The 15647-nt window shown below is 39.8% G+C and overlaps 1 protein-coding gene across 2 annotated transcripts in view; it reads left to right on the top strand.

Moving 5' to 3' along the window:
* The first annotated feature begins 7529 nt into the window (after positions 1-7529).
* The window catches only part of ANKRD44 (ankyrin repeat domain 44), a 207021-nt gene continuing 198903 nt past the window's right edge, over positions 7530-15647 (top strand). The window contains exon 1 of one of the 2 annotated variants that reach the window (XM_017869305.1): positions 7530-7619. In XM_017869305.1, the coding sequence (XP_017724794.1) occupies positions 7584-7619 (36 nt within the window). In that variant the 5' untranslated portion in view covers positions 7530-7583. The remainder of the gene's footprint in view (positions 7620-15647) is intronic. The other variant, XM_017869304.1, reaches the window with a different exon arrangement.

Here is a 15647-nt window from a genome sequence, read left to right as displayed (position 1 = left end):
CAATTATTCATTTTTCTAACTTCATTTTCTATTATTTTCCAACATGAAAGATTTACTCTCCAGTCCCCAGTCTCATCCTTCAAAATTTTGCTTAGTGCCTACCTTCTTCATTTTTATAACTCAGACCTATGCTGAGCCCCCTCAACTTTGAAAGACTGTAGCCCTTTGTTTTCTGTCTTTTGGTAAGATTATTTTATTGTTAGCTATTTTGTTGCAAGGAACTATATCTATATCCATATCTATCTATCTATATATTAATTTGGCCACTATTTGTGTAAATATGTATGTATATATATATAGAGAGAATGTATCTCATATATGGCAGCTTTTTCCTTAGTGTATAATATTTCTCCATAGGGGGTATGTTGAAACTGAAGCTGAATTCTGATCATGAATTTTATATACATATTACATGTGAGAGAAAGTACTGAGTTGCAAGAATCAAGAAAACTAAGTTCTAGTCTCAACTTTGTCACTAACAGACAGATCGTTAGACTTTATCACAGCTCCAAACAGGGAATTCATTTCCTTTATGTCCATCAGGAGATCGCAGAAGAAAGGTGTAACTACCAGAAGAAAGGTGTAACTACATGTGTTTATGAAAACCTTAAGCAGTGAAATTGCAATCTCAGGTCCCATCAAGCAGACATGAATATATGCAGTTACCTTTTGATCAGTCAACAAGAAATGATGTATTAGTTCAGTGAGTTATTGGCTTTATAGATTAGATTTCTGAGTACAGAGAGACTGTGACATTTTCGAGGTTGCTCAGTGTAACAAAGGCCAGGTCATGCTCAGTTTAGTTTTTGTTCCTGGGCCTGTAAAAGCTTCTCTCCCAATATGATGGTCCCCTCTGCTTTAGAGGTGGTGTTGAGTGGGTTATAATCCTAACTCGATTTATTTACTCTGTAATATTTTAGGAAACCTTTCAAGATCCCTCATTTTTCCTTTATTAGGATGCACATAAATGTACTTGTCTACGAAGGTTTTTGAGCTTGTTAACTCAAGGTAAACAACCATCCCTATTTTCATTGCATGCACATCAGGCATCTGGCCCCATGCTGGGGATGTTGCATGTTTTATGTTATTTTTAAAACAAATCTATAATGGCTATTGTAACCCCATCTTAGAAATGAGAAAACTGAAATGGAAATGGCTTGGATTTAATTGTAGGTCAGTCTGATACCATAGCATTAATCTTTCTACTATGAAAAAAAGGTCAATAAAAATTAACATTGCCTCCAGATTTCAATTTAACTGATACTGTTATTTCATCATTTCCTTTGGCCTAACTTTTTGTGTGTAACTGGTAACAAAGTTGAATTTCGTTTTACTTTGGGTTGGCCATCGGGTGAGGGCGATAACTAGTGATATTAAAGAGCAGAGAAACACCCAAAGAGAATCTCAGGAAAGGAAGGAGCAGCAAAGGATTAAATGTTCCAGAAATTGGGTAATTGGGGTAGTTGGTCCTTGAGTAACTATTTCATGGTCAGTACCCATGTGTTATTTTCACTGGGAAAAGATTAGGTAATATATTAATTTTCTCCATTTTCTAATTAGATGTAGTTCTTTTTTCATAATGTTCAATATAGAGTTAACAAATACGCTACTTAGAGGGAGGGTATGACTATTACATGGAATTTTCTGTTTTTTCTGTTTTTAATAGTAATGGAAAATATTATATGTATTTACTCTGCAGCATAGCCTGTAGGAGACATTTTCAGATGTGCAGTCCTGCCTCGCTCCCTGATTTTTAAAAAAATGTATTTATAAGGACTCAGTGTATTTTTTATTGTTCTTATGGCACTTAAGAGGAACAGATTTTGATTTTATGATAATCATTATCTTTCTGGGATGGAGTGAACTTCTCAAGTAAAGGGTGATCTATATTCAGGAGGAACTCAATGAAATCCTTGCAGCAGATCACACAGCAGAACTCACATGAATTGAGTTAGCAGGTTTTGTTCATTAAATCTAGTGACTTGAACAAATTTTTATTATCCTTTCGCAAAAGTGCAAGCACTGCCTCCTACAAAAAACAGTTGTGACCTAATGAAGTGTTTCAGCTTGTTCATATAAGTTGATGGCTTCATATGGCTAGATTATTGCTGTATCAGCTATCGGCTACTAATAACACACTCCCATCTTACTTTAATGACATATGTACTCAGAATGCTCAAGGAGGGACAGATGTTTAGGAATATCAATTTTTCCTTCTTGGCTATTGATTCCCAACACCCATTTCTGATTGGAATGCAAAATGTTTTTCAAAATTTAGACTTGGAGTCTTTATTTTTCCAGTCTAATCAGAAAAAGACAAGCAACACACCAGGATCTGGAATGGAATGCGGGAGCATCCCTGGATGCTGCTTGGGCTTATTACCATTGACTGTAGTTACCAATGCTCAATGACAGCCCTCTGTCATTCTGCCTATCTTCCAAAGCCAATTCATTAGTACAGAGCATGCAACTCTGACAAAGGGAAAGTGCAATACACTATACAGTGGTTTTAGCAAAAATCAAAATGGTGGTTTCATTAGGGGATTTTGCAGGATGTGGGAGGGCATTGATGACTTCATAGCCGGATGGAGTGGATACTCTAAACTAGCTTGGCTCTCTTTGTAGAACCCATGATGGGCTTCATTCTTAAATGGGGGGTGTGTCTGATGACATTAGTAGCGTATTTTTTTTTAGTGGAATTGACATAATAATTGAATTGGATTTTACAAATGATGAAAATGATACCTTAGCACCTAGGTTTTAGACAGTTTTATTCTTATTTCCTAAAACCTGAACCCTCAGGGGTCAATAGGAAATTTTCTGTTTGGTGTTTTTTTGTTTTAGTATGTGCATGGTGTGCATGTTTACTTATGACTAAGAACTCTTTCAGAAGCTTGAGTTCTTTTATGTTTTTAATGAAGTGGATTTTTCAACTATCTAACTTCCTTAATTTACACACCCTGAACCTTTGCTTTTATCTCCCAGGTAACAAATTACCATCTTGCTCCCCCTAGTGGAATTTTGACTCTACTTCAAAGTTTGAGAATATCCTTAGTGCATATTTGATTTAGCATTTTATTTTTGGAAGTCTGGTATTTTCCCAGTTTGTTTTCAGGGTGATAATAAAAACAGAATATTTTATTGGATGTGCCGATAGGGAATGTGGGTAAAGAAAGTGGCTTTTGGCTGATTAGGTTTCAGTTCCAAGGGTTAGCAAGGTCAGCTACAAAATTTATAAGATCAAGGGGCCTTTCTGTTCCACATTTCTATCTTAGAGGGGTCAAGTGTCATCAGCTTGGCACATAGTCACCTCTAGAAGGCAGCTGATAACACTCCTGGAAAGGTGGCAAGGGGCTAGTTGTTGGTGATTTTTAAGGCAAGGACAGGTCCCATCTGAACAACAAATCCCACTTGTGCTTTTGGTAAATTTGGCCCAGGAAGCATCCTTCTGTCTTGTGAATCTACCAGAGGGACTGCACCAATATATGCAGCACTGACAATCATTTTGCAGCTGCTAAGCATGCTAACAAAATTCTAGCAATTGAAGCTGAAAAGACTTCATACCTCTCTTAAGAATTTAAACTTCCTTAAGGGATGATGATCAATGATTTCATGATATCTGAATCTCCTTTATTCCTACCGCTATTTGTTTTTCTCAATTTTGACCCTTGTTACAATTTTGTGTTTATTCAACTCTGTACCCTACTGTACACAAAGCACTTGTGTTATATATGCTAGTGCTAAAATGTGTGAAACTTTAAAAGGAAATATCTGTATCTGCCAAGGCTTGGGACTCTGCTCTTGTGCAGGTAGGACTTTGCTTCTAAGCCTTATTTAAATTAAGGCAAAAGCTGCAAAAGTTATAATGGTTGCAAAATTAATGAACAACAGAGTATGTGTCCTTGATACTTATGAGCAAGAATATTGTAATTAGAATATTCTCTGCCTTAAAAATCATGTAATAGAGATAGTATTTAGATATATCTTTTCCCCAATATTTTCTTAAGTGTTTACCTGGGGAAAATAAAACAGCAGGATCACATAAAATTCCAACAAAAGGGAGTGCCAAAATGTTCTCTGGGGATGTTTTTGGGAGTGTGGAGAGAAAAAACAAGTAAGCAGTCATAACGTTTAAAAAATAAATATTAATTGCTCAAGAATCATGGTAATTTAGTTCAATAATTATATCCATACAAACACACAGCTTCAGTTGAAGCAAAGCATGTTATCTGTGAAATTCTAGTTTGAAATCCTGTGATGCTTAGATTCGTAATTGTGAAGGCGATGTCACAGTAGCCACATGGCACAGCTGAGGCTAGAGATGTCCATATAGCAAGACTTTGGGATGTGGAGAACAGCTGCTTTTCTATTCCATGGGGAGTGGAAGGGGTTTGTATATGAATCAACATGTGTCTCTATGCATGCATGCCTGAGTATAGATAGGTATGCATATGTACCTAGGAGCATATGTATGCATATATGGGACTTCAGTATTGGAAGAGTTATAATGATAGCTCAGCCTCTTCTTCCTAATGGTTCCTGGGGAGTCTGTGCCTTGACAATTCTCTATAGAGTAGCTTTTAGCAGCGATAGTCCCAGAGGCACCACTCCCTCCTGAGGGATGGTGCTGGCGCCCTTCTCTGGAAGCTTTGTTGGGGTGCCTCTCCTTGGTAACATTCCAGCCATAGCTTGGAATGCTTGCCTTTCTTCAGAAGTGTGAGGACTGAGTGAGTGCAACAGAATGTACGTATTCCATACACTCGCGATTGGGAGACTTTGCTCACCTCATTATGTTCCCGTAAAATGACTAAGTAGTGGTGCATTAACTACTGGGTTGGGTTTGTTCCCTGGAATCTTAACTGCTCAGCTGTTGATTGACTACTCCTGATTTAACACGAAAATCTTGTCAGACACTGCCTCTACTTATCGTTCTCTGGTTGTGGAGGTTTGTTGTTTGTTTTCTCGTAAGGTCCAAAAAGGCAGAAATGCACACATGAGCATTTGGCCATGAGCACAGCAGATGGAGAATTATGGAGCAGATAAACAAGATTCAATATTTTTTTGTTGAAACCCTGAATTTGTGTCTGGCTCTGTGTCTTGTGTGAAATGTGGTCCTTGCCACGGGGCAGATGTAACCCGAACAGAGACTTGGTTAGCAGGTAGTTAAGGGGAGTGTGGAAGGATCTGCTTGTCTTTAGGCAGAGCAAGTAGCTAAGACTGAACTAGCAGTAAAGTTGTACTCTTTTCAAGATGTCTTTCCTGCTACTTGATTCTTGGCAATCTTAGAAACTATCCATACACCTTGTCAAGAAGCAGAATTGAGAGGGTGTTTTGGAGAAAGAAAAAGAGATATATGTGTTCATTTGCTGGGAATTTTATGGCAGAGGAGAAACCCATGGAAAATTCCTGGCATATTGAAATATCCATTCTGTAATCTGACATTTTTACATAGTGTTTCCTCAAGGAATCTTACTCTGTCTTACTGATAGTACTTATATTGGTCCCCCAAACTAGCAATAAACAGCAACATAACCTGTAAGAAAGCCAACAGGAGGATAAAAAGAGAAAAGAGGGTTTATGGGGAAAATGACAACTCACATTCCCAACAGCATATCACAGGGAGAGGTCAAGGTATGTGACGCTAGTGACTTCACCTAAGACCAGTGTTTGCCACCAGTTCCTAAGAATTGATGGGTTCTTGTTAAAATCTAGATTTGAAGGTCCTCACCCTAGATGTATTAAATCCTTAGGAAAGGGATCTGGGAATATTGTTTTAATAGGCATCTCCGGTGATTCTTATGGTCAGACACGTTGGGGAAACTGCTGTCATCTAATAGACTACTAGGACTAATGTATTTCTACAAGTTTGAGTGAAGGCGTATGTGTGTGTGTGTGCATGTGTGTGTGTATAATTACCAAGGATTTTAAGGTTAAAAGAAAATTATCAACTACTCCATCTTGTCATCGTGAAACATTTCTTAATGAACACATCTATGTAGGGTTGTCTGGTTACAGGAGATTTTCTCATGAACTACCTCATTTGATCCTAATAACAATCCCATGAGGAGGTTGGGCAGCGATGATCATGCTCACCCCCAAGTTGCAAGTAGAAATGGGCTTTGCATGTGGCTGGCAAGTGTGAGACTGCCTTTGAATAGGATTTTTTTTTGCCAAACGGGCAAGCCCAACATCAACTCCAAAGCCTGCCACTGTTCCTCTTTTACCCTACACTCTGGTCACTAACACATCAGGTTCTATGCACATCCATACCTTTGCACACCTGTGCTCCCTCTGTCTTCCTTCCCTGTCAGCAACTCATACTTATTCATTAAGGTGCCTTCCTCAAGCTTTTTTGGATACACACTTATTTTCTTCACCCAGCCTCCTACCCAAGCGGAGCTAGCTGTTCTTTCGGCTGTGTTGACATCACACTATATAGATCCTTCTACTGCATGTTGGGGTCTTGTTTAATGTAGATGAGTTCAATAATAAGAGCTTGGTAACACCCCCTCTTCTTCCCTGACCTGCCATCATGCCACTTACTTTCAATAAGCAGTAGATGTAATCATGTTTAAGATAGTACTTGTTGGCTAAAGCTATGGAAGGCATTTGGGAATGATTTCAAGGGTTTTCCAAATATCGACACAAAAGTGTTCTGGTGGCCAGAAACATGGCCATTAGCATCCTCTAGGAATGGGATTATTTGAGGATAACAGGGAACATTGTCTAAAAGAAGTAGAGGAATCATAAGGAACTGTTTTAGTTTGCTTGGGCTCCCATAACAAAATACTATGGACTGGGTGGCTCAAACAACAGAAATTTTTGTTCTCCCAGTTCTGGAGGCTGGAAGTCCAAGATCAGGGTTAGTTTCTGGTGAGGCCTGTCTTCCTGGCTTACAAACGGCCACCTTCTCACTGTGTCTTCACATGGCCTTTCCTCCTGTGTGAGAGAGAAGAAAGAGAGAGAGGGAGAGGCGAGAGGGGGAGAGAGAGAGAGAACGAGAATGTGAGCTCTGGTGTCTCTTCCTCTTCTTATAAGGACACCAGTCCTATCGGATCAGGGCCACACCCTTATGACCTCATTTAATCTGAATTATCTCCTTAAATGCCCTGTCTCCAAATACAGTCGCGTTGGGAATTAGGGCTTGCAACATATGAATTTTGGTGGGGATACGATTCAATTCGTAACACGGATTGTACACACAAAACCACAGATTTGTTAGTTTCCTTGTCAGGGATTTAAGGGCCTATCAAAGTTTCAGTGATGGGTGATGTTCATGGTACATTCACTTTAGTTCATAGTTCAGGTTAGAGACTATCTGGCCTGGCTTTCAGATGGTATAATAATTATTTCTTTATGTAAATATCTCTCCCACTGGACTTCTCGTAAGGGTTCATCTGAGTCTCATTCATCTTTGTCTGCCAACTGATAATGGTTGAATAAACTTTTAAGGAACAGATCTTCTCACCATCTGTATCTGTATGTGATCAGATGTATTAATTTTAGTTCTGATTCCCATTCTCTTGTGTTTGCAGCCACCATTGGTCCAGGCAATCTTCAGCGGTGATCCAGAGGAGATCCGGATGCTCATCCATAAAACTGAAGATGTGAATACTCTGGTAAGAGATGCTGTGGTTTTGCCACTCAGGCCCCATTATCCTGGAGCAGGAAAGGGCTCTTAACCTTTTATATACCATGGACTCTTGGTATCTGGTGAAAGCTCCACACTGTTTCTCAGGACACTGTTCTTAAACTCTATATATGAAATAAAATATCTGGGGTTACAATGGAAATCAGTTATTGAAATACGTTATCCAAATATTAAAAATCCAATTTGTGATATGGTAATATATGTGCTTTTAAAAAAGAACACATTTAGACTGGGCGCAGTGGTTCATGCCTATAATCCCAGAATTTTGGGAGGCTGAGGTGGGCGGATCACTGGAGCCCAGGAGTTTGAGACCAGCCTGGGAATATGGTGAAACCCTGTCTCTGCAAAAAAAAAAAAAAAAAAAAAAGAAGAAGAAGAAGAAAGAAAAATTAGCCGGGTATAGTGATGTACACCTGTAATCCCAGCTACACAGGAGGCACACGTGGGAGGATTGCCTGAGCCCAGGAGTTTGAGGCTGCAGTGAACTTTGATCATGCCACTGCTCTGTAGCCTGGGTGACAGAGTAAGACCCTGTCTCAAAAAAAAAATAAAATAAAATAAAAATAAAAATCTGGTTAAATAACCAGATACAGCAGAAGATCTAAGAATGAGCATAATTTAAAAATAGTGATGAGCATAATCAGTATTTTGAGTTGTCTGCAACAACTCTAATGCAATATGAACATACCTGTGATTTCTGCTGGTGACAGCATTATAGCTACTGATGTTGCTACTGTGCTTTATGGCCTACATTCATAGTGGAAGGAAGTGCTAAATTCCAATTAGAAGTCAGTGATAATAGAGATGCAATTTTTTTTCCCCAAGGTGATGAACCCCTAGAAACCATGCCCTGCAACAGTGGTTGGCAACCTATGATACATCATACATTTTTTTCTGCAGGCCTCCTGCTAAGAGTGGTTTTTATTTTTTAAATGTTGAGAAAAAAATCAAGAGAAGAATAATATTTTGTGACACATGAAAATGACATGAAATTCAAATTTGGTGTTCATAAATACAGTTTTGTTGGAACACAGCCATACTCATTCATTTATGTATTATCGCTGGCTACTTTTGCACTGCAACAGCAGAACTGGGTAGTTGTAAAACAGACTATATGTGGCTCACAAAGCCAGAGATATTTACTGTCTGGCTTTTTAGGGAAAGTTTGCTGACCCTTGCCCTTAAAAGGTTCATGACTCTGAGTCTCGGATCAGTGGGTGAACTAGGCATCCTGTGTGCCCTCTGAACTCACAGGAAGTAGATATGTGCATTATACACATATTTTGTGTGAAATGGATCAAACTATTTCATCAAGTTCTTAAAAAGGTACCTGACTTCCAAAAGATTAAGAACCACTGTATCTGAAAGGTCCTGACACAAACCAACCAACCTTCAATAAAGAAAGGTAAAAAGAGTTAGTCAATGATTTACCCTTTTAGTAGTTTCCTAGACTTGAGTTGAACAAGCAGTTATGTACAGTACATGCTACTAATTCTCTTAATATAATTCAATTGTGAAATACTGAAGTCCACCAGGGAGAGGAGTTCTCTTTAAAGTCTCTAGTGTTAAGTAGAAATAGAAGTAGTCAACTACATCTTCAGTGTAAGAGGAGATTTGCCACGGGGAGGTGGCTTATGTCTAAGGTTGTATCTCTGTCTGGTTGGCTGAATGCTTTATTCAGAAGGGGAGTCATTTGGTACAGCCATTGTTCCATGGCAGCGCAGGTTGGTGTGGCTTTTGTAAAAGCTTTTGGCAGCATCTCCCCAGCTGGCACTGAGTACAACAGGACTATGGTTTGTGACATTTTTGCAAGGTAAGCACAGATGAGGCCAGGGACAAACTACTCGAGAAGGCAGTTGGGCATTTGTCCAGGGCCTGCGGGTTGTGACCTGTACTTCTGAGACGAGGCCAGGCAAGCAAGCTCCCTTTCCAGTGTTCTGACATCACCGGAATCCACCCAGCCTGTTTTGTGGCTGTGGCCCAAGCCCAGAAGCCCAAGGCATGGTTACTGTCTTTTCCTAATGATCATGAGCAGATGGAACTTTTGTTCTGTCATACATACCTGAAAAGATTGTGCTGGCCCCTGAATGGCCTTTATTTCTTTTTGGGAAAGTGACAAACAGTTGCTGGCTGGTGAAGGTTAGGGGAGCTTACCTTCAGCTATAATTTATCACTGAATTAGATAGGTTAACTACTGTCACACATAGACCCCTAAATGTATGATGGATGTATGATGTATGAAGTTTAGTTCTCTTTATGAACATATTAGAGGGGTGGTCCTTTTCCAAACAGGATCCCAGGTAGCAACATGTGATCTTTAAGATCACCAAAGGGGTTGTGTGCAGTCCTGCCACCCCAAAGGGAAAAAGAGCATGGAGGAAAAGCATGGAAGTATTTTTTTTTTTTTAGACGGAGTCTCACTCAGCCACCCAGGCTGGAGTGCAGTGGTGTGATCTCGGCTCACTGCAACCACCATCTCCCAGGTTCAAGTGATTCTCCTGTCTCAGCCTCCCAAGTAGTTGGGATTACAGGCACCCACTATCATGCCCGGCTAATTTTTGTATTTTAGTAGAGACAGGGTTTCACCATGTTGGCCAGGCTGGTCTTGAACTCCTCACCTCAGGTGATCTGCCTGCCTTGGCCTCCCAAAGTGCTGGTATTACAGGTGTGAGCCACTGTGCCTGGCCAGCATGGAAGGATTTTTTACGAGTCAGTTTGGAATTGGCATACATCACTTCTGCTTATATTCCATGGACCAGAATTTAGCCACGGCCATACCTAGCTACAAGGGAGGGTGAAGAATTAGTGTATCTGTGTGCCCCCAAAGAGTCAGAGAGCATGGATTTTAGTGAGTAGTTAGCAATCTTGGCCACACCAGGTTTTGGTCTTAGAGAATTCTAGGGAATTCTGGTGATGCCACTTACTTGTCTGGGAGATGTCTTATTCATCCACAGTTATTTACTGAGTTGAGACTGTGTGCTCAGTGCTAGGGACACAGCAGTGAGAAGACACCCTTTCCATGATAGAGCTTACAACACAGCAGAGTAGTCAACAAATGAGAAATCACACTGTGACGCATTTTTGAAAGAAAAAAGCTGGGATGCTACGTAGGGAGGTTAATCATGAGGACCTGATAAAGTGATGTGTAACTCGAGGCTTGAGAGATAATAGGAATTTGCTTTGCCTTTGTGGGCTGTTGGGTGTGTGGCAGCAGAGAAGCGGGGGATGCAGGGAGGGAGAGAAATGAACACAAGAGTGGTTGAATGAATGAATGAATGGATGGATGGATGAAGAACACAAAGAAGGCCTGAGTTCCTTAGGTTGATGTTGTCACTTTTCGGGTTCCACGGGCCCTTTTGTTCCACTCATCCCTCTTTAGACTCTCCCTTTAGCTCCCCCTTTCACCTCTTTCAGGTGTGTACAGAGATCATTTGACCCCACACTCTTATCCAGCATGTCCTCTTGTCATGTTTTTCTTTTGCCAGTGCCTTTACGGATGAGTCATAGTGACTGTTTTTGCTGGGGGTGGATTAGGTAGTTTAGGAGAATTGGTTGTTAAGAAAGGGCATAGACAGATGGAGGACACATAAGGATTGGAGAGCTAAGCCTGGAGGTGCATTTCAAAAGTGAAAAGGGGCTGATAACCATGCATTTAAATGTCAAGGAAGGAAAATAAATAGTGCAGGAGCCACCTGTTACTTGGAAGACCATATTTGTCTTCTTACCCATTGCTTTTCTTTCTTTCCTCCATTTATTCACTTAATTATTCTTTTCTGTCCCAGGTTCTGAGTTTTTCACCTTCCCCTGCCCTCATCTCTCCATGTTTTTTGATGGATCACATGTTCTGTGGTGTAAATCACCCATTCATTAGCTGATCCTGATATAGAAAGCCATCTCATTCAGCTTGGCCTCTGTGTTTTCAGAATTTATTTTCCCAAATAGTATTTATAAACCCTGTGCTCTAACTAACCACATGACTTGATTCATTGGGATTTATTCTATTCTCTCACACTTTTCTCACTTCTCCACTCTTCTAATTCTATTTGTCCTTCCATACCTACTACTTCCTCCATTAAGTTGTCCCACTTCTCACTTCCTTTCTGCTGTCTTCTCTACCACCTTCTCAACCCAGCCAAAGAAACCTACTTCTACCCACAACTCCCACAGCATTTTGTCCTGCATTAATCACTGTTGACTACTGCTCGAAACTGTAGCTGACCCTTGAACAACACAGCTTTGAACTTGGCAGGTCATTTATATGCAGATTTTTTTCCAACCAAAGGCAGACTGAAAAGACAGCATTCGTGGGATCTGAAACCTGCATATAGGGAGGGCTGACTTTTCATATATTTGGGATCTGCAGGCCAAACCCAGTGACTTGAATATGTGCAGATTGTAGTGTATGCGGGGGTCCTGGGAACAATCTCCTACATATATTGAAGGAAAACTGTATATGCTTGATGACATGGTCACTATCTTCTTCACTCTCATTTGCTCAATCGCGTAGTCCAGTCCTTGCAGCACATTTGACTGAATGACTCAACCCTACTTTATTGCTTATGCTGAGCCAGTTTGTGGTAGCTTATAGTTCATTTCTCCCAATGAGGATAAATTGTTGAATAGAGGAAGTATCTAGTTTAGTTCCTTTCCCTCATTTGTAAGACTGGAAATTCTCCTTGTAAGATTGAAAATCTGTAGATTGATTTGAGGAGCCACGGAAGGGTCAGGAGGGGCACACTGAGTCTTTTTATGGTTTCTATGGTTAGTGGCATACCAGGGCCTGGAAATATGGGATAATCATTGTACACTTTGAGAAATATCTTTAAATCGACCCAGATTTGGCAGAGAGCTAGAAAGATTTTAGAAGCCTCCACCTGACTAATCAAACTGAGCTCAAGATGGAGAAATGGAGAATAGCATCTGATTTCAAAATTTGGAAGGCAGAGATTTTATAAAACAAAAACTGAATTCAGTAAAGGCATTTTGAGGATTATGTTATGACAATGTGATGTCAAGAAGACACTTTTACTGTGTCCTCCTGGGACAGGGACAGAGACAAAGTGGCGCCTGTCAGTGTGAACGATGATGATGGGGAGGGAACCATGCTATGTGAAGAGTGGTTGAAGAAACTGGTGATGTTTCACACTTGGAGAGAACAAGAGAATGGCCCCAAATAGTTTAAGTTAACACTGTCAAATTAAAATGGAACTAGACTAGACTTGTCATTATGTCATGTGGTTGTAAGCTATAGAAAATAAGATGTTATCTCAAAAGATAAGAATTAACTTAATAGACAGAGCTGTCTAGAGAAGCAGTGAATCGAACTGGCAAGTAGTAAGCTCCCTGAAAGACCGCTAGACTGGAGGTTTGAAAGGTGACTACTGTGGTAGCACATATGGCCTCATTCTCCTATCTTGTGACCCTGACCAACATTGCTAATGGTTCATGGCACTTTTTTTCCTTTGAGTCTTAGACACCAACATTTCTTCTCAGGATAGTACTATGAAATTGAAGTACATGTAAATTGAAACTTCCTCTCCATGCCTGGACAAGGCAATGTTTAAAGTCTCTTACAGCTGTGAAAGGCTATAGTCCCAAGAGTTGTGAGTCTTACGTGATAGCAAATCCATAATGTTTATTTCTTTTTTATAAAGTATCATTAATAGAAACACACACATTGTCATACCAAATAGAATGAGCAACAATGCCTCGATATCATTTAATATCCAGTGCATGCTCCATTTTATTTTGTTTTCAGTAGTTTCAAAAATGTCTTTTTTTTTTCAGTTGAGTTGTCCCGAAGTTGATCATTTTAATCCATCTATTTTATACAAAAAATTTTTTCGTAAAGCTGTTAAGGTTTATTATTTGCTGTAACAGGATTTGACCCAAGTATATTGGTGTATTTTGCTTACTCTCTCCAGTTCCAAAATGGGATGCTTTGTGAATACAATGGAATAAATCTTGAGGTGCAAGCTAAGCTTATGTTGGCAAGGAATATGTAGTAAACAAAAGAGAGAAACCTATTAGAGCTGCCATTCTCGACTACAGGAATTAATTCAGATGGATTAATTCTTGGATCTCAAGAGCCAAGTGAGAAAAAAAGAAAGACACTATATTATGAGGGGACTTTTCAAAGAAATAAGCCACATTAACAGTAGTAAGTTTATAATGTGTATGCACGTGTATGTGTATGTTGAAGTGTTGCACTATTTCTTTTAAAATAGAGTTTATTTTTAAAATCCACCCAGAAGGACTCAATATGGCTCCACTCAAGGAACTTGGGATGATCAATTTAATATCTTCTCTAAGTTTTTCTCTGCTTGATTATATTATGTCTAATACTCTTAACCATTAGAAATACAAACTAGCCCAGCTTTTAAACTTCTAGATTTTATGTATTTTCTCACCTGCATATATCCTACTTGATTTTTTTCTTTTAATAAATAATTTGATATGAAGATGAAGGACTGAGATGATTTGCCAGCTTAGAGACTTGGGCACCTTTTAAAGAGACCTGAATCAGAAACCACTGGGAGTAAGGAGGCTGCAGGGAGTTGGGGTGGCACACTCAGGTCCCATAAATGATAGAAGTGCACGGTGACCATGAGTGATGAATGACTCAGCTCTCATCAAGCACCCTGCAGGAATGCAGGCGCAGTGTGGCCCAGGCTTTTTAGACTTTTAAGAGAAAATACAGGAAATCTCTAAATTGTTAAATGTCGGTTCCAAAAGATGACCTAACAATGTGCAGGCCAAAAAAAACACATCTGTGGGCTAAATCCAGCCTGCAGGTCACCGTTTTGCTAACTGTGGATGAGATCAGCAAATACTCAGTGATGAAGATTTCTCTGGCCACCTGCATCTGGAAAGCAAATGCCATGGTCGCGAAGCCAAGGGCCCCGGTGTTTTGGGAAGAGCAGTGGCCTGTTCTTTAAACGTTGACACTGTTTCTGGCTCACTGATTAGGGGCCGGGGTGGGGGAGGTGGAGGGAAGCTGATGGTTTTTTCACAGATCTGAGAATGGTGCTTTTTGTCTTGAGGGTAGGTGCCCATCTCTCAGCACATGCCTGGCAATATTGGCACACTCCCCATCCATTCTCATCCACCCCCAACTTGTTGGACCCCTGCCCAGGATGTGGGGCTGCAGTTTGGAAGCCCTGACCTATATATCCTGTAGAGAATGATTTATGAACTCCAGGCAGCACTGAGCAGGCTGCAGAGATGTGGCTTCACGGCCATTTAAAAGGTGCAAAGGCAGGTCTGGTTTGCATCATTACTAATTATCCTATGGAGGACGCTCAGCAGCTTGAGGCCTGAGCTCTCCAGCACTGGCCATGGAGGCCAGAGACTCAGCCTCCAAAAAAGAAACAAATCTTATAATGGTATACGATTTGTACCCTTACACACTAGAGATGGATGTTTTGGAGCTATGGAGAAACATTTCAAGTGTATGGCATTAGTGTTATTTTGCAATTACTGGACATTTTTATAGTACAAAGAAAAAATCTAAGAATTAAAAATGTACTTTGTAAGTAGCTTGAGCATGTGAACATAAAGGATATGGCCCTTTCTTCACATTAGATATTCATTTGGGGGAGGATGTAATTGTGAATAAATAAGGCACATTATTAGGTAGAAAGAAGACAATACTTAAGATGGTAATTGTTTGAAATTAATGTATAAATTCAGGGCAATTTGGTGGTAGGAGTTGAGTGGGGAAACTTGACAAAGTAATTCTAAACTTTATCTAGAAGAATAAACATGTGAGACTAGCTAGGAAACTCTTGAAAAAGAAAGTTGGTAAGGGGAGGGTTTTATAAAATATATTAAAACAAAATACAAAATGATAGCAATCAAAACAGTATGTTAATAGCATAGGAATAGACAAAGTAGTAGAACAGATTAGAAAGTCCTGGATTAGAAGCAACTATATATGGACATTTGTTTGGTATAGGACAAAGGAAGCTTTTTTTTTTTTTTTTTTTTTTTTTTT

The sequence above is a fragment of the Rhinopithecus bieti genome, unplaced genomic scaffold (assembly GCF_001698545.2).
Source record: "Rhinopithecus bieti isolate Rb0 unplaced genomic scaffold, ASM169854v2 scaffold_2572, whole genome shotgun sequence".
Taxonomy (NCBI): Eukaryota; Metazoa; Chordata; class Mammalia; order Primates; family Cercopithecidae; genus Rhinopithecus; species Rhinopithecus bieti.
The sequence above is the reverse complement of the archived record's forward strand: the minus strand, read 5'-3'. Positions and strand labels throughout refer to the sequence as shown.